The 18,360-nt window shown below is 36.3% G+C and overlaps 5 protein-coding genes across 8 annotated transcripts; all 5 read right to left on the bottom strand.

Annotated features, from left to right (window-relative positions):
• Positions 1-1,133: 1,133 nt before the first annotated feature.
• Positions 1,134-4,341, bottom strand: LOC147275620 (B-box type zinc finger protein with CCT domain-containing protein). The gene is made up of 5 exons (XM_086255206.1): positions 3,486-4,341; positions 2,728-2,940; positions 2,367-2,638; positions 1,750-1,847; positions 1,134-1,433 (listed from the first exon to the last, which is right to left on the bottom strand). Exons 1-4 carry the CDS (start codon positions 4,128-4,130, stop codon positions 1,757-1,759), a joined length of 1,221 nt encoding a protein of 406 aa, XP_086111332.1. The 5' UTR covers positions 4,131-4,341; the 3' UTR covers positions 1,134-1,433; positions 1,750-1,756.
• A 1,392-nt stretch (positions 4,342-5,733) lies between these two features.
• LOC147275619 (zinc finger (C3HC4-type RING finger) family protein) lies at positions 5,734-9,328 on the bottom strand. 2 transcript variants are annotated; one of them, XM_086253028.1, is made up of 13 exons: positions 9,177-9,328; positions 8,982-9,090; positions 8,780-8,867; positions 8,621-8,677; positions 8,472-8,504; positions 8,291-8,368; positions 8,114-8,157; positions 7,975-8,015; positions 7,562-7,644; positions 7,388-7,479; positions 7,215-7,284; positions 6,435-6,472; positions 5,734-6,271 (listed from the first exon to the last, which is right to left on the bottom strand). In XM_086253028.1, the coding sequence occupies exons 2-13, from the start codon at positions 9,059-9,061 to the stop codon at positions 6,070-6,072; spliced, it is 906 nt and encodes a 301-aa protein (XP_086109154.1). In that variant the 5' UTR covers positions 9,062-9,090; positions 9,177-9,328; the 3' UTR covers positions 5,734-6,069. The 2 variants fall into 2 exon arrangements, with proteins under 2 accessions (XP_086109154.1, XP_086109155.1); XM_086253029.1 differs by lacking the exon at positions 9,177-9,328 and having other exon boundaries at positions 5,734-6,253; positions 6,434-6,472; positions 8,982-9,170.
• Positions 9,329-9,777: 449 nt separating this feature from the next.
• On the bottom strand, positions 9,778-12,023 carry LOC147275618 (membrane-anchored ubiquitin-fold protein 3-like). Of its 3 annotated transcripts, XM_086255060.1 has the most exons (5): positions 11,890-12,023; positions 11,414-11,561; positions 10,936-11,181; positions 10,514-10,687; positions 9,778-10,313 (listed from the first exon to the last, which is right to left on the bottom strand). In XM_086255060.1, exons 2-5 carry the CDS (start codon positions 11,517-11,519, stop codon positions 10,261-10,263), a joined length of 579 nt encoding a protein of 192 aa, XP_086111186.1. In that variant the 5' UTR covers positions 11,520-11,561; positions 11,890-12,023; the 3' UTR covers positions 9,778-10,260. The 3 variants fall into 3 exon arrangements, with proteins under 3 accessions (XP_086111186.1, XP_086111183.1, XP_086111184.1); XM_086255057.1 differs by lacking the exon at positions 11,890-12,023 and having other exon boundaries at positions 11,418-11,532; XM_086255058.1 differs by lacking the exon at positions 11,890-12,023 and having other exon boundaries at positions 10,936-11,184; positions 11,418-11,529.
• Positions 12,024-14,506: 2,483 nt separating this feature from the next.
• On the bottom strand, positions 14,507-15,421 carry LOC147275617 (Thioredoxin superfamily protein). The gene has a single exon (XM_086253472.1). The coding sequence runs from the start codon at positions 15,009-15,011 to the stop codon at positions 14,703-14,705; it is 309 nt and encodes a 102-aa protein (XP_086109598.1). The 5' UTR covers positions 15,012-15,421; the 3' UTR covers positions 14,507-14,702.
• Positions 15,422-16,746: 1,325 nt separating this feature from the next.
• Positions 16,747-17,466, bottom strand: LOC147275616 (Thioredoxin superfamily protein). Its single transcript, XM_086254704.1, has one exon. The coding sequence runs from the start codon at positions 17,323-17,325 to the stop codon at positions 17,017-17,019; it is 309 nt and encodes a 102-aa protein (XP_086110830.1). The 5' UTR covers positions 17,326-17,466; the 3' UTR covers positions 16,747-17,016.
• Positions 17,467-18,360: the final 894 nt, after the last annotated feature.

Here is an 18,360-nt window from a genome sequence, read left to right as displayed (position 1 = left end):
TAAAATGAAGAGAAGAAGGCATGGCATTGCTTTGTCCATGGACCTTATTGGACTTCTCTTAGGAACAACACACACACATACATATATAGCAGTACACCAGTACCCCCTAAAAACCTGTAAAAGTTTTTCAGCACATTTATTGGCAACCCCAACATAACATCCACAAGGATATTGCCATATCCAATATATTTATGAAGTTAAAATTAAAGCAGATCCTGTGTTGAAAAGTGAAATGTCAAAGCACAAAAAATCCACTAGTTTGTTGCAATACTTGATATTATTTGCCATTGAAATACCATCTGCTAGCTTGAATAATTGAATTAATGAATGAACCCTGAGAAATAATAAAAAAAATTTAAAAATCTGAAGATTGTAGCCTCAAAATATCTGCTCAGGTTCTCTGGTCAGCGCTACATAAATCTGCATAACTAGCTACGTGTGACATTGCAGCACCAGACACCCATCAGAGTGTCTTATTCTCCCTGAAGTCTTACTTGGGATTGCAAGTTGTGTCCGGTCAATGTTGATGCCTAGCAAGTACATGTAGGACAAATAAAATATGGATTTTTTTTTCTTGTTTTAGGTAATATTTAATTTTATAATTATTTAGAATTTAAGATGGGTTTTCTATTGTCTAATAAAGTATCATTATCATAGAGATTTCTCTATTTGCTGGTGTGCTATATTTGCTTTGCTGCTTTGTGATGTTTAAACAGCCCTGACATTGGGTCTGTATGAGATTACTATCCGTATCAACAAGGAAAAATGACTTGAATGATGATAGGTTACTCGGACTGTAACATTGGTAAACAAAAATACTTGCAGTCTCTGATCTCACCTAGATATCAAAGATTCTCAGGTCTTACTTTAAGATTACCTGCGGCAAAATGGAAAGTCACGGTTGGAAGATGCTGAAGTCTCTTGAGTCTCACCCATTCTTTCTGGTCGTGTGAAGTAGAGGTTCCAAAAACCCACCTTACCAACCATGCAAAACCAAGAGCTCCTATTAAATTGGTCCTCCAACCCTCTTGCCAATATTGCAGCAAAGGTAGTGTGAAATGAAGAACACAGTAATCGTATACTGATTTCAACATGAACAAACAAACTGAGTTCATGTTATGACTAACAGAACAGAAAAAGAAGCTGTTTTGTAGCTTGAAAATGGGATGCTTTGTACATCACTAATCATTAGAAAAGAGGAACCTAATACAAAGCAATCTACAATATATCCAAGCTATTGCTTCAAAAGCTACTAAATACAGGATTAATAAAAACACTTTAAAATAATAAATATTCTGTAAAATAATTATAATAGCTTCTTTTTTTTGTCATGACTGCCTACTGGGGCTTCGGTGACTAGCAAAACGTTCTAAATTCTTGTTCGGCTCTCAGTACAAACTTCTCTTGATCTATTTCTGATTGGAAACTCATATCTGTTGAATACCACATAAATTATGTCATTTTAAGAAGTTGAAAGGTGATGCCAACTAAAAATACATCAATACAGGAAAGTGTGCTTATATGCTAATGAACCATGCACTATTTGCCAGATGCAAATAATTCTCAATAAGAATCAGATTGTAATTGAAATGTGACATTGAAGCAGGTGTGAGACTTATACAGAAATACACAATGCTTATGGCATGCTGACAGATACTTCAAAACTGGTTTCTCACTTCTACCAGTAAGAAGAATATGATGTGTGCATAGGAGGAATGCAAAGTATGTGTAAATGTCATAATTACTTACCATTATATCAATGATTCATCTTAGCAAAACGTCCCTTTATTCTTGTCCTACTTTCTGCCCGAACCTTTCGCGATTCATACCTGATGTGCTTATCATACCTGTTTTTTTTCCAAGTAACATATGTCACTCACCAAGGTCTGAAGATAATAACAAGATGATGTGCATGGCACATCAAGCAGAAATGAAGGTGCAAATTAGGTTAAGTTGACAACTAAACCACCACACCACTTGATGCGAATAATATCAAATCAGGCTAGCCAGTCAATTCACTAGTCATAATGATGTACGTATCAGGGTCCATATAGTCATATCCAATCATTGATGAAAAGAATTTATAATTTCCCCCAAATTCCGAACATTTCCATCAATCAATAGGGACCTCAAATGACCCCATAAAAGTTCAACAAGTCGCCAAATATAAATTTAGGCCTTAATTATTCTAGCTCTTGCCTACTTGCATCAAACAATTCCCAAAATCTTATGAATTGTTTTAAAAAAATGTAGAATCTGAACAGATAAACATATAAAACTTCCGAATTTCATTGGCTCAAAATGATTAGTTATTTTCTAAATTTTAACTCAGAAGTGATACTTTTGGACAAATGGTGGAGTAATACCTTCTTGTTTTCTTCTTCTCCTTGTACCGTGAGAGAGCGGTCTCTCTGTTTTGACTACTTATCTCATGTGGAACAACTCTTGGAAAAGCTGAAGAGGCTTCAGAATTCATTTGCCCTCCATGACCATCAATAGCATGACTTGCACTGCAATCGTTATATGAATGCAAGTCAGGAACCATAGAACAGTCCTGAAGATCGCTCCTTGGTAATTTTTTGGGGAAGAAATCTTGATTTGCAGCCTTGCCACAATCATTACAATCAAACTCATGTGCCTGCATGAAAATAATACACTTGACCCCTTTTCAACTTCTTTTTTTAATGAAAAAATCAATCTGCAGATACCAACATAATTGAAGCATACCTCATAAGAAGGAAATGCAGTTGGCTCTGCATCATGTTCAAAACCTGTACAGACACTTCCTGGTTGCATATCTTGTCCAGGCACCAGGGATTGGAAACCCATAAAGGATTTAACATCCACATTTTCGTTAATAGAGTTGGGTTCTGACTTTGCAAGTCCGCGAAGCTGACAAAGTATTTCGTCCTTGTGTCGCCCACAAGCAGCATTGCGGTTCTGATTCAACAAACAACATCCAGAACCAAGTTAAAATTGCAATAAATGATAGATGGTTTCAATAGGTAAACACTGTTTCCCCTTTTTTTTTTAATGAGCAACGAATAAACAACAGACAATCGAGAACTAAATGTTTCTCTATTGTGCATCTAAACTACAATGACTAGTTTGGAGTCTATGAAACAAATTTACAGTAACTTTCTATTAAACAGAAACTGAATATTACCAGCCATCTTGAGGAGCCAAAAAGAGAAATCCAGAAAAATTACTAGATTAACAATCATTTCTTTTAGTGGATGAGAAGAACATCAAGGCTATACACCATATTAAAGAGGGGAGAAGAACAATATTGAACTTTTCCTTCTTGGTAAAAAATTGTTGGCCCAATTCACAGAAGCTTAAAACCAGCTAGATCATGAGCAACATACAAGAAGGAATAAGGATTCAATATTTTCATTTCCCTATTTCCTTTAAATTTTTTTAAAGAAACAACTAGAATTATAAATTTAAGAGAAAATAGAAGTTGAATAAGTTAAAATACATACCTTGGGCAGAGGAGGAACACCCATAGCCTGAAATCTGTAAGCTGGATTGCAAACAATCAAATCGTCAAGACTAACAACAGAGGGAGTGTCCCAAACTAACAAATCCGAAAACCCATCATCCAAACCCAAAGACCCATCAAGCCCAGACCCGGCAAACCTATCACCACCGCCACCACCACCACTCTCATCACTCACAATCAGAGATTTTTTATCCATATTCTCAAACCCAACAATTGCAAGCAACTCAGTCAAAGAAGGACACCCAGTGAACCCTTCGAGAGGCCTCCTATCGTGCACCACCGACGACGACGACGACGACGAAAGGTTGTGGCTTTCCCAGTCACAGTTCTGGCACAGAACAGAGCTCTCAGTGGAGCAGAAGATGGAGGCAGGGAACTCGTCACAGGCGTCACAGAGCTGTGACCGAGTGTGCTTGGTGAAGAGCTGGTTGGCCGCATGGACCTCCTGGTCGCACGAGAAGCAGAGCTTGGCTGAGTCGGCTCGGCAGTAGAGTAGAGCCATGGAGGTTCCACAGTAGTCACAGAGACGCTTCTGGGTCTTCATGTTTTGGTGGTCTCGATCTTGTTGTCGTGGTGTTGGTGCTTCAGCTGAATCAGCTTCTTCTTTTCTTGAAAAACCATTCATTTCTTGCTCTGTCTGCCTTAATGTGTTCTTCTGGGTTCTCAATTTCTATTTTTCTTCTCTTCTCTCTAGCTAAATCTTGGAGACATTAGAGTAGCTTTGAAACAGCGCAGAGTATAAAGATGAGAGAGAGAAGCTTTGAAACAGCGCAGAGTATAAAGATGAGTGAGAGAGAGAGAGAGAGAGAGAGAGAGAGAGATGCGAGGATCTTATCGTTTCTTGATGAACAAGAAAAATCTTAAAGAGGGTACGTTGATTTTTGGCCTTTTTGGCTGCTTTCCTCAAAGATAGGAAAGTGATTTGTTTCACTTTCACCATTTGGCTAAATAGTAATGGTTGGCAATCCGTCCAGTTATTAGTACACTTAAAGTTTTTCTCTCGGAAAAGGTTGAATTTGGTTTGAGGTTGCTACTTGCCAGATGATAATAATAAATAATAGGGTTTATTTCATATTTAGTACCTAAACTTTGACCCTTGTCTTAATGTGGTACCTAAACTTTTATTTGTCTCAATTGAGTACCTAAACTTTTATTTTGTGTCTAATAGGTACCAAAATGAATTTTTATTAAAATTGTCAATAAAAATTAGGGGCAATATAGTCAAAGTATATTTTAATTATTTTCTTTATATGTTTAAAATTATTAAAAAAAAAACAAACAACAAACAAAAAAAATTAAAAATTAAAATTAAAGAATAAATTTTTTGAAGTGACTATATTGCCCCTAACTTTTGTTGATAATTTTAACAGAAATTCATTTTGGTACCTATTAGACACAAAATAAAAGTTTAGGTACTCAATTGGAACAAATAAAAGTTTAGGTACCACATTAAGACAATGGTCAAAGTTAAGGTACTAAATATGAAAAAAACCTAAATAATAATAGCTTTTTGTGTGGACTGAATAAAATAGAATAATAAAATAAAAGCTCAAGCTCAAGTGCTCAATACATTCAGACCAATAAAAAAAGTTCAAAGCTGTCAAGGTGGTTGTGGCTGACCTTCATGTCCGTAATCTATATTTACTTTACGTCTTTTAAGTTGGAAAAAGTTATAAAAGAATTAATAAAAAATAACAAAAATCTCTCTCATTAACTTAAGTGATGTGTTTCTCTCTCAACACCACAATTAAATTAAGTGATGTGTTGATGACCTCATGAATCCAGGATCTGACAATTTTTTTTCCCGGATACATGCAAAGGGGCTGAAGCTAGCCTAGACACAAGAGTCTCATGAAAGGGGTTCTCTTCCTTCACTTCATGAAGATCCCTTTTGTCTGCAACAGGGTCAGCATATATCATAAAGTTGAAAATGCACGCACAACCTAAATCCTCGTAACTCACCACCAAAGTTGGTCCAACTTCTTTTTTTATATGATAGGGGGACCAATTTGTACTCGCAAAATTCATGTGAGGAGTAGTGAATACCAATTTTCAGTAGCTTGTAATTTTTTATATGATAGGGGGACCAATTTGTACTCGCAAAATTCATGTGAGGAGTAGTGAATACCAATTTTCAGTAGCTTGTAATTCAACCCTCCTCGTGGTATGAATTAAACCCCATAAATAATATACAAAGGCCCAAGCCCTAAAAAGAAGATACAAAAGTGTTTAGCACAAGAAGAAAAACAAGGTCCCCAAAGAGGAATCAATAATATCCAAAGCTGTGTGTTCTTTGGCTGTTGATGGTGCTGCTGTTCTCCATTTTATGAGAGAGAGAGAGAGAGAGAGAGTATATTATGAAACTTAGCTTAGCTCAGCTCAGCTCATGCTATTCAAATTATCCTGCCACTTCGAGAACAGATCAATCATTTGATATGAATTAGGTGAACCAATGAAGACTAGTCAATTACAGCAGTTACACATTCTTTCATATACGTGCCAAACAACAAACACAGGCACAAGAAGACTATTCTAGACAACAACACCAGCATAGTCAAAAGTGTCTAATGTGAACTGCATAGCCTGATTTGCACATTCACCAACTTTTCTCTCATCAATTGAATGTCATTGATCATCTGCACCTGAAATTCTTCGGGTGTTATATGAATTGCAGTTACTGCACTTGTGCCCAAAAATGTGAAAGCGAACATTGCTAGTTGTGTTGCAGTCATTGCAAAGAATTGAAACCTGGAAAATTGCAATAGCAATACAATTGTTACAATCAAATTGTGCCCGAAAATTGTAGAGTAGAGCAATTATGCTTGCAATCAGGGGAAAAGTTCACAAAATAAATGAAAAGCAAAAGTAAATTGACAATTTTGGTATGTCCCATACCAGGACCGATAATGTAAAAGGATACAGCAATACCTCATATCGGTATTCCTCAGGCATGACAGTAGCTTCAATCTACCACCAAAAGAAAATGCAAAAGAAAAGAATACTAATTCAGAATCACAGTGATGTGATAACAAGCAGCAGGATGAAAAATTAAAATTCATAGGCCACTAAATAGTTTGATCCACTCAAAAGAAATCAAGGTGTAAAACAACTCTGACCCCTACTAAGAAAATAGGAATAGGAAAACAAGCTTCAGAATGGTGTAATAAGCACTAAAAGAAATCACTATTGCAAGAGCATAGTGATAACTGGGGAGGAGAGGGGAAAGAATTCAACAAAAGCCTGGAGATTAGAATGCATAGGTGATAGAAGATGTTAGCACAAGTTATGCATAGCCACACTTTTTTCAATTATTTGAAGGCCCATTGTCAATACTCAAAACACCAGTATGAAGATTCTAAAGAACAAACTAATTTGTGATTGAAAATGCAAAAGGCTTAACCACAGTCCGTACATAAATTCTCCTAAAAATCTTGGGGATGCTAAATCAATGAAACACTTAAAAGTGCATATCCAGAGCCTACATAGAAACTAAAAGACCTTAGAAGCACGAAGGAGGCAGGGTAGGGAACAACTCTACTTGGAATTCCTAAGGTGTGGTGCGGAACTGTTCCCTTAGGAGTACAGTTCCTGCTTCTAAGGGAAAAACACAGATCATCCTTAAAAACAGCTAGAATTTAAATATGAGAGGCACTAACATACTGTAGAATACACTGATTAAAGACGAAAAAACAGGAGCAAAATTACACACATCTTCATCCAACAATCTCCATATATGAGACATGTTGAGCACTGTCTTGGAACAAATGGGACAACGGTACCTGGATGATCAATCCAAAATAATATTATGAGCAACCAACCACTGTTTGACTCGTCGAATTTACAAAAATAAATAAGTTATCTCTGAAATAAAATGAAACTAACTGATTTTGGATTTGCATCTCTCTGAAGCACTCTGTATGCATTGTGTGTCCACACTTCATAATTGATGTGCCTTTAACCGAGTCAAAAAGATACTGTCAGCACAATGAAAAGTTGTTAGAACACAGCATTTTCTGTTTTAGACTTTTAAATTATCACAATGGTCAAAGCAAAAACCTCATAGCAGACAGGGCAGTGATTCTTCATGGAGTCTTCTACACATAAGTGATTATCACGCAGATCCACTCCATAGCAAGAACCTGTTTTGTTGCAAGAAAATTAGAAAAGGCAAGTCAGCCTTAAAAATGAAGCCCCCACTCTCACTCATGTTGCCATCCCCAAAATAAAATGAAAAGACTTTAAAAAAATGCCATCTAATTACAAGGGGTAAAAAAAAAAAAAAACGCTGATTTAGGCTCAGAATACTATACCTAATTTACCCACACTAAGACTAAATAATAAATAATAAGCATGGTGCATTTGAAGGTGTGAGGTGGGACAAGTTTGATTGAAAACGAAAATAACCACATTACTAATATTAGGTTCACAAAATTATATAACAAATCAAGAAAAAGAAGGTAAGTGCATACCACACTTCTGACAATGAAAGAAGTTGTCACGACCACCGACTCTGATGATCAAAAAATTCAAGGACAGCAATGATTCAATTTGAAAGAAGGGTGTAATCCAAAAAACTAGAAACCAAACAAATGCAGATAGTTGGCTGACCTACAAATTCCGCACTCATCACAATGAAATTGCCCCTTGCTGGTCTGCATTATTAACAAACAGTATCTTGATATCAAACACTAAAATTTAACACACACATAGTTGTATCCCAGCATTCAGATATCGAATTCATCTAAAGACGACTAATTGAATGAAACTATTATAGTAATATATTACATCATCGTCAAAGAACTTGCAAATGTCGCAGAAATATTCCCCCATGTTGACACCACAGTTAGAACAAAGCTGAGCAACCTGGGAACAGTACAATTAACATTCATAAGCACATTGTTACTTTCAATAGCATTGATAAAATACACAAAGACACTAATATAACACAGGAACCGCCAAATCAAACCTGTTGCTCGGTATCGCAAATTGAGCATACGACCTAAAACAGCAATTGCAAACCCAAAATAATCAACTCTATGATTATTAAATAGAACAGTGAAAGTAACGATTTTTAATTATATGAATACGTGTGGTGGTGAGGAAGGAAGGACATACTTGCTTCACGTCCTGTCTGACAAGTTCATGGCGATCTTTGGGGTTGCTTAGGGCGCTCTAAGAACCACAAAACGAACAAAATTAATACCCAATTAGCCAGGAATGTAAGCGCAGCACGCAGAGCAAGAGAGAGAGAGAGAGAGAGAGAGAGAGAGAGACCGTGGCTTCGTTGTGGCAGTGGCGGCAGGGGAAAATCTGGTCGCAGCAAGGGGTTCGAATCTTGCATCGTCTCCTATAATGATCGCATCTAAACCCAAAAACACAGATTAACACGCAAATGGAGATTAACAGAGAGATTAGCGAGCGGATTAGAAACCAAATCAACTTGAAACCCTTTGAAAACATGAAGAATTAAACTCACCCGTACTCGGACTTTCCGAAATCTTCACGCCTCTGACTCTGAGGCTGAGGAGGAGGCGCAGCAGAGTCGTCTTCCTCCATTGGTGTTATTGCTGAATGCTGGTAATCGCCTGAAAATCAATACAACCGAATGGTAAGAGAGAAGAGATACCTCGTACCAGACTCGACTCGACTCAGCTAAACTCAGGTGCCGCACCCGCGCAACCAGATTCTCAATCCATGCGAGCCCAATCATCCGACGGTCCACATTCCACAAGGATTTTCCGCTTTTATATTTTCCTTCTCTTTTATTTTTCTATTTATTTAATATTTGAGCAAATTTTAGTTTTTAGATTATCTATCTATATGTAGAAAGGGAGAATCTGCTTTAAAACGTGATACATGATGATACGAAATGCCGATTTTTTTAAAATTTTTTAATTAACAAAACAAGTTCTCGATAATAATGTAGATAAGAATCATAAGATCATAAGAGTGACTTTTTTTTCCAAAAAAGAAATTGCAAAACAAAGTCCTGTGACAATCCAAACTAAGCCGAGATGAGAAAGAATGAATGCAAATCCTATTGAATTTACTAATAACTATCACAAAAATTTTATTTTTATTGAAGCCTGTCAATTCCTTTCTTAATTTCATTAATGTCAAACTGTGAGATGGAAAAGGAATGTGCTTGGCTCCTCCAAAAACACTTTCTTGTTAATTGTTATTCTCAAAAATATCATTATAAGACATACTCATTTACTATTCCAGTAGTTTTTTTGTTCAATTTGAACACATTTAAATTACGCATGAAAATATTATTCTATAAAAGCTTGGGCATCTCATTGAGATAAAATAGAATTAATTTTAAGTTCATACAAGATTCCTTTCTAAATTATCCGTTGGCCTCACAGATACACTCAAGAAAGTAGATATACCTTGAACATAAGCACAACATGAAAAAAGAAAAATAGAAAAAAGCACAAGCAAATATCGAATTCTAGTCAAGAAATAGAAATCTTTGTAGATGCGCGGCCGGCAGAAGACATGCATGGTGCATTCAACTTCAACCCCATAACAAGTTTGACACAAACTCAAAGACAGTCCTCTTCAGAGAGACTGTGGCAAATTGAGCAACAGTTTCAAGCAACAAAGCCAAACCTAAGATGTCATTTGCAATTTTACACTGCACTTGCACTTGCATCAGAAAGAAAAACAAAGAAAAGAACAAAAACGTGTGGAAAACTTGGTCCTCTGCATTCTGCAAATCATAGCCACAAAGCCTGCTGCTAATTCCCAGATTAAAGGATGGTACAAGAGCATGAATTCATCTTCTGCATTTCTTTGTGTTTACCTGAAAATAGAAGCACCCCCAATACATATAAGGTTTGCACTCTTCAATGAATTAAGTTTCATACATTGATGCATATATGGGGATGAATTTGAATACTAAAATCAGAAACAGTTCACAAACCCAGATAATTTCTTGACCAAGAAAACAGATATTAGATTTGATTATCTACTTCAAGGATCAAAAGGAGGGTTTGAACAAACCTGACTTTTCTTTGGCTACAGGAGGCTGTACCACCACATGCATTGTAACAGCCCCACCAGGCACATCACCAAAGGCACTTATTCTGGAGTCAGCAAGTGTTTTGCTATTCTCTAAAACTCTGCCACCATGTATGAGTTTCACATCATTTACTGACTTGGGTGTCACTGTTTTGGCTGCAGTGGTCCCAAAAGCTCCATTTATTAGACAAAAAGTACTATACATATACTGATATACCACAACCAACAGAACTTCACTGATCAAAATATCCCAAGCATAATCCATCCAATAATATGATTAGTTCATCAAAATCCAATTTTCTCCAAATGTTCATCAAAATCTATCCAATCAATTAAGCATAGAACAATCAAATGAGAGTAAGGAAAAAAATATATCATATCTGATTTGGGTATTGGCTAATTACCTTGAGGCCACTCAGCAAGTAACCTTTTCTTGAGAGATGCCACTGTCATAGATGGTGCATAAGAACTGTGCCCTATATCTGTTCCATCATAAATCCGGAATTTAAGCTCAATACGCTCCTCTCTTTGACCCATAATGACCTCTTCTTCTTCTTCTTCTTCTTCTTTGATCCCAAACTTGAAAACCCACAGTAGTAATGCCCAAACAAACAACTTCCACTCAAACAATTCAGACTCGCCCAACCCACCTGCTAAAACAGAGCAAAAGAAACCCTTACGTTTTCAATTTAATTTTTTAAAGATTATCCAGCATTAAAAATGAAATACGAATTCTCATAATCTTTAATAAGCAAAAATTAAAACCAAGATTCTTTTTTTTATTATTTGTTGAAAAATATATGCTCGAATTTGATATCGAAGTCAAGAATGCATACAATGCAAACTATCAAATTATGAAATTTCGTGGAGACGATGCGTCACTGACCTCTGAGAATTCGCCAAATCGATCCTTATGTGCAAGAACATGCAAAAGCTGTGCATTCGAATCAACGGCGTCAGAACCAATCCAGCCAAGTAAGCAACTCATATGACCCAATTCACTGCTTCGATTACGCGATCGTATCAGTTTCTGTGCAACCATATAATTCGAATTTATTCATGACATAAATATTCATAAAAATAGAATCACAAATGAGTGCCCAAAAAAATAGAATCGTAAGCTCCGAGATCAGACTATGAAAAGTGTAATCCACGACGATATTTACCGAATAAACCCTAGCATGCAATCCGTTTAATAATTTCTAATGAAAATACAGATTAAAAATAAAAAAAACGGATTATGGAGTCATAAAAGCAGAAATCTCCATTACAGTGAGCGGAATACAACATTTTGATTTTGACATGTGTAGGATATATATTGTGATAGAACAGTAATTAAGATCCTAATAAAATCTCACATTCTCCGTGATTTTCCTTCATTTTCTTGGCAGCCAAACAGGGGGGTAGAGAATTAATCCCAAAACGAAAGAAAGAGACGCGTAAGAAAACTCCAACTGATATGATCTTTGGCTGTGTAGGCTTTGGTCTGCTGCTCTTCGGGGAGGGGCTAGATCTTAAACTCCTACTGATATCTCGCCACGTGTGCGAGAGAGGGTCTGCTAAACCGTCTCCAATGACGGATTTGCCCCTCTTTAAGGTCTAAGGACAGTGAGCTGTCAAGATATGATTGGTTCAGGGACTGGTTGTTATTTTGACTTTTGAGACGCGTCCCCGAGTGAGAGACAGTTGAGATCCAACGGGAGTTCGTTACTGTTAGTTACTTCACCGGCACCTCCGCTTAGGTGGGCTAGTGATCAGGTTAGCTCAAATGGACCACTGATGTGATTTTACCATAATGCCCCAATATTATAATTGGTAGAATATTAATGAAAAAACAAAAAATGAGTTCATATATGTTCCATAGGCACTGTGGTTCTGCCTCCTTGAGACCTTGGGGTATGGAAGCATAAAATGAATTGAAGATATACATGAATGAGTCTGCACTGCACACTATAACAAGCCAACTTTGATACAGTTTTAAGTGTATTTTAGATGGGCCAAATGCTGCATCTGATCCCAAACACACTTATTTATTGCAAAGACAACTTTGTCCCTGCCATAAATGTATCCCGCTTTTCATTGGATTCTGCAAGCCATGGTTATGGTTATGTACTTGGTTTTTTATCAGGATAAATATGTTAAATTCTAGGAATCTCCAAAGGTAGTTGATCAAAAGCATTACAAACTTTTCATCACATGGAATGATGAGAATCCAATTCTAGTAAAGCAAGAGTCAGTAATGGAAGAGAATGAAACATATTCCCAGCACTAGAATAGAGTAAATAAATTTAATCCTTCTTTACCGTTTTGCCTAGGGAGATGCACTGTGCACAGTAAAAATTCTCAGAATTTTCACTAGGTAATGGAAAAACAGCTGCAAGCATACAATGTTGCACCAGTGCAGCTAAACTTATGCAATGTGAATGTGGACATGTTTTGAGGTGTAAAGAAACTATGTCCAACTTTGGGATTACAAGAGACTACAAGGTACATGATAATGCAGACACAGTTTGGTTGCTGGGTGAGGCAGAGGTACAAAATGGTACAGATTGGCCACGTAGTCTTCATTTCTTCTTCACAATGGAACACTGAAAATTTCATGCATGCCCTTTTCACAATTTTTAAAATTAATGTTTGGTTTGAAACTTTGAATTTTCCAGATTACAATTGACGGTGATTGATCAGCAAAAGCAAACAATGAATCCTTGTTATTATGTGATTCTCTGGGGCAGCTCCCCACTCAAAATGATCTTCTCCGTTTCTCTCAACTGCATTCATATGCTTGTTTTACTCCATTGAGGAATCTTCACAGACTACTTAGGTATTAGACTATTAGTTTTATTCATTTTCTCCACAATGCATTAATGCATCAACTTAATCTGATGTATACCTTAGCTAGGACCATAGGTGCCCACTGGTGCAAGCTGCCAGATGAAATTATTTCAGGGGATCACATAGATATGGGGGTCCATTAATTCACTAAAAAATTGGGTACCTGTAGCTGTTAACATGTTGCAGTATGGCTCATCCCCACAGCAGATGTGTCATAACTTGCAAATAATTCATTATTTTCATCATGTGTATATGAAATTAGGGGATTTAATTTGGTTGTAAAAACAAACTCAAACATGTTGTATGTGTAAGTTGTACCAGTAGTGTGACTACTGTCATATTTTCTCTGTGAGAAGGATGTCTGTGACTTGGAAAGGAATATGTATTGGAGATGCCATCTTTTTCTTGCTCCGCACTAAGAATATGTGGAACTGTAATTTCCATAATGGGGTTGACACTGACTACCAAACAGAAAACCATCGTTCGAGGGAGAAGAGCAAGAGAATCAAAGAAAAGGAAACAAAGTGGTAAAAGGAAGAATGTAATACCTTTCTTTATCTGTGATAAAGTTGAAGAATCCATACCCTAGGAAAAATAGACCTTCCTTCATAATTAAAAAAGACCTTTCTGTAACAGTTTTTTTCAGGATGCTTAAAAAAGTTTAATTAGTATACTTATCACAGGTTGAAAAAAAAATGAATATATTTTACTTGTTAGAAAATCGACAAGGTTAAAAGTCACTATCATGGTTTGGAAGCTAGTTCATTTGAAACTCTAGATATTTTGCTCTGTATGTGTTTCCAATTCTCTCAAGAGAATTTTCTAAGTACAGTACTTTGTTTACAGGATATTCTATATGTCAAGACTCAAGATTGACCATAGAAAGAAAAAAGAAAAAAAGAATATCTCTTTATGTTGAATAAACTGATTTAGAGGTTATTCACTTGAATTTTAGTTTGAAGGTAGTCTGCATTACTGCAATATGTAAGTTTCATATCTTAAAATGTATTGCATGTTTTCATTTTGGACATAACCATTGTAGTGGTAGTACTCCAATAAACTGAAACTAAAAAGAATTAGTATGTTGTGGCTTTCAGAATCAGATTCACCAAATTATATAGTGGTACACCAACACAGAAAGTATAACATAAAGCTAACTTCATTAAGAATAGGAAATAGATTACAAGCTATAGCTAATCAAATGCTACAAAGTACTTACTGGACACATGAAACACTACATAGACTTTGAATACAGAGCTCACACTACAATACTACTAATTTAGCAATTGGAGCCAATTTTATTTTTTTTTCCAACATGATATTTAATAAGTAGTTTAAATTAAGACAAAGTCTGCTGGTAAGGCTTCAGCTTTGGAATCAATTGGCCTTTTAGGTGGAGGGACATAACTTCATTGGTTGATCCCACCAGAGTTCCACCTATGAACACTGCTGGCACAGGTGCACTACACCCCAACCTCATAAGAGCCTTCTCCATTTCCCTGCCTTCAGGGTCTTGGTCAATCTCATACACCACAGGGCTCACCCCAATCTCTTGGAATAGAATGTTAACTGCATAACACAGGCAACATGAGCTCTTGCTAAAAATCACCACACCCTTCTCTGATGCCAATCTCATGACTTTGTCCATCTTGACAAACTTGATGATCAAAAATATATATGAACTTTTTAATATGGAAAGTTTTGCCTAAAATGGAAAGGTAGTAAGTAACCCAAGGGAAGAAACTGTAAAAGGGAAAGTACTCCTTGAGTCACCTAGCTAAGGGTACTAATTTATTTAAGACCTCTTAACCATCGGATCGAATCCAGAGTGAACTCGATCCAATGGTTAAAATGGGGTTTTGGAGTTATGAGGAGGAGAGAATTAGGCTAGAGAGAAGTGTTTGAAGCTTAAGGTAGGTTGAATATTTGAGCTCTCATGCTGGACTATTTATAGGGACAGAATAGGGTGGACTGCTTTCTTTGAACAAGAACATTCAAAAGAGAAATAGGGATGGTCTTTATTTAGATGCCAAGCAAATAAAGCAAACTTTCAAGATACAGACCACTGTTCTATTAGTCTGAACTAGTTGGCAGATCATGTATTTCCTGCATGCAATACTAGTAATTAGCTACCAAAACTATCAATTTCATAAATATATTGCTAGCTGAACAATTAATATGATTTCATATATATTGAGTGGTGCAATTGATTTGTGACAGACGTGTACACCTATGCACCATATCTTCAGGTTGTTCAAGATTTCAAATAATATACTCTCCGTCTAGACACACAACAAAAGTAGAGAAAATTATTCTAAAAGGCGGAAGCTGGTCAATTTATACCAGATTCTCTCAATCACCTTCCTTGAATCCTTGTGCAGAAAGATGGGGAATGAGATAGATGGCTTTCGGTGGCTGCATGCGATTCTTTTGTGATGCCCCCACCAACTTGCAAATGATTCCTTCTAACACAAACTGTTGATCGAGTTGAGAACTTGAGACATTAAAGTTCATATAAACTGTTTTCTGTTCCATGTCATGTTGATGAGCATATTGATGCATGCATATGTAAATATGACTTTTAGGCATTCATATTACATAAACATGTATATATACAAATATTCTCTTTTAATGTGAATTAGCATAAAAAAAACATAAATATTCTCTGTCATGTAGTAATTTGCTTATTCTTTGTTCATGTGAAGGCCATATTGGAGACCTTTTTGGCCTTTTGGATTTGGAGGAATACAAGGCCCAAAAAGCTTAGGCATCATTTCATTGTCTGTCTCTGATCTCTCAGCCAAAGTGTGCCATGCATGTGGCTTACTATGAAATTCACTTGGTAAGTGTTAACTTGCCAAGTGATATACACAGATACCTCTGGGAATCAAAGGAGGCCCCAATTACTCTGTGACAGCTCCAGAATGCTGAGAACCAACCATTTCATCTTTTCCTTCGAGGATCAACACCCCCATCCTAGTATAGTGATTCATATGCAAAGGCTGGATTCTTATATATCTTATTCTGATTCCATATTAATTAAAAAAACTAAAAACTAAAAGAAAAACTAATTTATTGTACATTTTATCAGTATTATATATATAGTGGTAAAGGGATAGTTCTTAGGCTGATGTGATTGTCAATTCAACAAACAGGGATCCACTTAATTAAGGCAGTGGATACATTTTGTATTGGAAAATTTTGATCATGATACGAAGTGATGCTTTGTGGAAATCTTATTCTATTGTAGTAGTCTAAATTAATTTGCATGGAACATTCTTTGGTCACAAATGAAAACCCTCCTCAGTTTTTAGTCTTATCATGAAATTTTATGTATAGGTCAATGCAGTTGGTTACATTGCTGATTTGGTAGATAGGAAAACTGCATGCAATATGCAAGTACTTGTAATTAGATTGAGTTTCAGAACTCTCCAGGATACTTTTCATATGATCTGACTTCATTTCATAATTTATTGAATGTAGCCAGAAAGTTAGGTAACATAGCAGAAAAACAAAGAAAACCTCAATACTACATGCATTTTCTCTATAAGCATGGTATTGGGGCTCTTTTCTGTGTATATACTACAGCATTAACTAACATAGCTTTGTGTGTAATACATAGCTATTAGTTATATAGCTAGAAGGGTAGCTAGCTAGAACCAGATGGCTTTGGCATCTTTGAGCATTTGTTTTAGAGAGCCATCAACATGGAGGGAAATGATATCCTTTGAGGAGCCTACATATCTTCCACCAATGAACACAGCTGGGACTGCAGGATTGCACCCAAGTTGCTTTAGTGCCCACTCCATGTCCCTCCCATTGGCATACCGGTCAAGCTCGTGAATTGCAGGGCTTGCACCAAGTTCATAGAAGAGTGTCTTCACACTGTGGCATATGCAGCAGCTACTCTTGGTAAAGATCACTGCAGCCTTCTCTGAAGCCAATTCCCTTACACTCTCCATTACAAGAAAAGTACACAAATGCAAACAGGACTAGTACTGTAAAGGGCAGAGAAATCACTTGCAATGCAGCCCAAAACAGCTCAAAACCAAAAAGGTAAAGATTTATGGGAATGCTAATTGTATGTAAGAGTAGTACTCTAGGAAGCTTGAGGCTTGGCTATGGTGGACTTTGTGATTCATCACCCTATTTATAAGGGGCTGGAGGAGGATCAGAAACAATTGAAAAACCACAAAATGGATAAGAAAAAGAAAGTTGCTTTTAGATATTTGTTTGGATAAGAAAAATGGCCCATATGATTTGCTTGATGGGGACCTACCCTATATGCCATAAACAAATTGCATGCAGCATATGTAATCACACTGTAATGATAGATAATTCAGATCTCCTGGAATGTCCGTACTATGATCAGCAGTGTTGAGGAATAAGATTCATAAGAATCATATATATAAATATATTATGATTATATATTAACAACAAACACTTTCGGCCCTTGTTGGTAGAATCAAGAATACTAATTAATATCAATATTAATAAGTATTTATATAGTGCCAATTGACTCTTTAGGGAAGAGGGGGACAATAAGAATGAACTTTTTATCATAAATTATTCACATTACAATGAAGGAAGCCCTTTTCATTTAATTGCAATTATTTTTGAAAGTCAGAGGCTAGCTAGCTAGCTAGGAATAACCCAATTAAGAGGATTCTATATATATCCAACACGTACTCTTTGACAATGAGTATATATGCTAAATATATACTTTAAGATACATATATAACTGTACATGAGAACCATCATTAAAAAGTCACTTACTGAATAAACCCAAATCTGATTAGCTTGACTGTAGGCATCTTGATGCATAATATTAATACACTTCATCAACTAAATTTCATGCATTGAGGCTAATTAAAACCTTTCTTTTTCCTTTTTTGTTCGGATTGCATTGCATGTTGTGTTTGGTTCTTTGTCATGGTAGTGTGATGTACGTGGCTGATGAGGATCAAAGATAGATAGAGTTTATCCAATCCAGTTCT

Source organism: Dryas octopetala, chromosome 8 (assembly GCF_963921425.1).
Source record: "Dryas octopetala chromosome 8, drDryOcto1.1, whole genome shotgun sequence".
Classification (NCBI taxonomy): domain Eukaryota; kingdom Viridiplantae; phylum Streptophyta; class Magnoliopsida; order Rosales; family Rosaceae; genus Dryas; species Dryas octopetala.
This window is presented reverse-complemented; position numbering and strand designations above follow the sequence as displayed.

Excerpts from the sequence above, each read along its gene's own strand:
- LOC147275620 (XM_086255206.1), bottom strand. The coding sequence starts at position 4,130 with ATGAATGGTTTTTCAAGAAAAGAAGAAGCTGATTCAGCTGAAGCACCA. Across the intron at positions 2,941-3,485 it reads GTGTTCCTCCTCTGCCCAAG|AACCGCAATGCTGCTTGTGG; the intron begins GTATGTATTTTA and ends TTGTTGAATCAG. Across the intron at positions 1,848-2,366 it reads GAGAAGAAGAAAACAAGAAG|GTATGATAAGCACATCAGGT; the intron begins GTATTACTCCAC and ends GAAAAAAAACAG.
- LOC147275619 (XM_086253028.1), bottom strand. The coding sequence starts at position 9,061 with ATGGAGGAAGACGACTCTGCTGCGCCTCCTCCTCAGCCTCAGAGTCAG. Across the intron at positions 7,480-7,561 it reads ACTGCCCTGTCTGCTATGAG|TATCTTTTTGACTCGGTTAA; the intron begins GTTTTTGCTTTG and ends TTGTGCTGACAG. Across the intron at positions 6,272-6,434 it reads CCTGAGGAATACCGATATGA|GCTATTGCAATTTTCCAGGT; the intron begins GGTATTGCTGTA and ends AACAATTGTATT.
- LOC147275618 (XM_086255060.1), bottom strand. The coding sequence starts at position 11,519 with ATGAGTTGCTTACTTGGCTGGATTGGTTCTGACGCCGTTGATTCGAAT. Across the intron at positions 11,182-11,413 it reads TGGCGAATTCTCAGAGGTCA|GTGGGTTGGGCGAGTCTGAA; the intron begins GTGACGCATCGT and ends CTGTTTTAGCAG. Across the intron at positions 10,688-10,935 it reads ACTTGCTGAGTGGCCTCAAG|CCAAAACAGTGACACCCAAG; the intron begins GTAATTAGCCAA and ends GGACCACTGCAG.
- LOC147275617 (XM_086253472.1), bottom strand. The coding sequence starts at position 15,011 with ATGGACAAAGTCATGAGATTGGCATCAGAGAAGGGTGTGGTGATTTTT.
- LOC147275616 (XM_086254704.1), bottom strand. The coding sequence starts at position 17,325 with ATGGAGAGTGTAAGGGAATTGGCTTCAGAGAAGGCTGCAGTGATCTTT.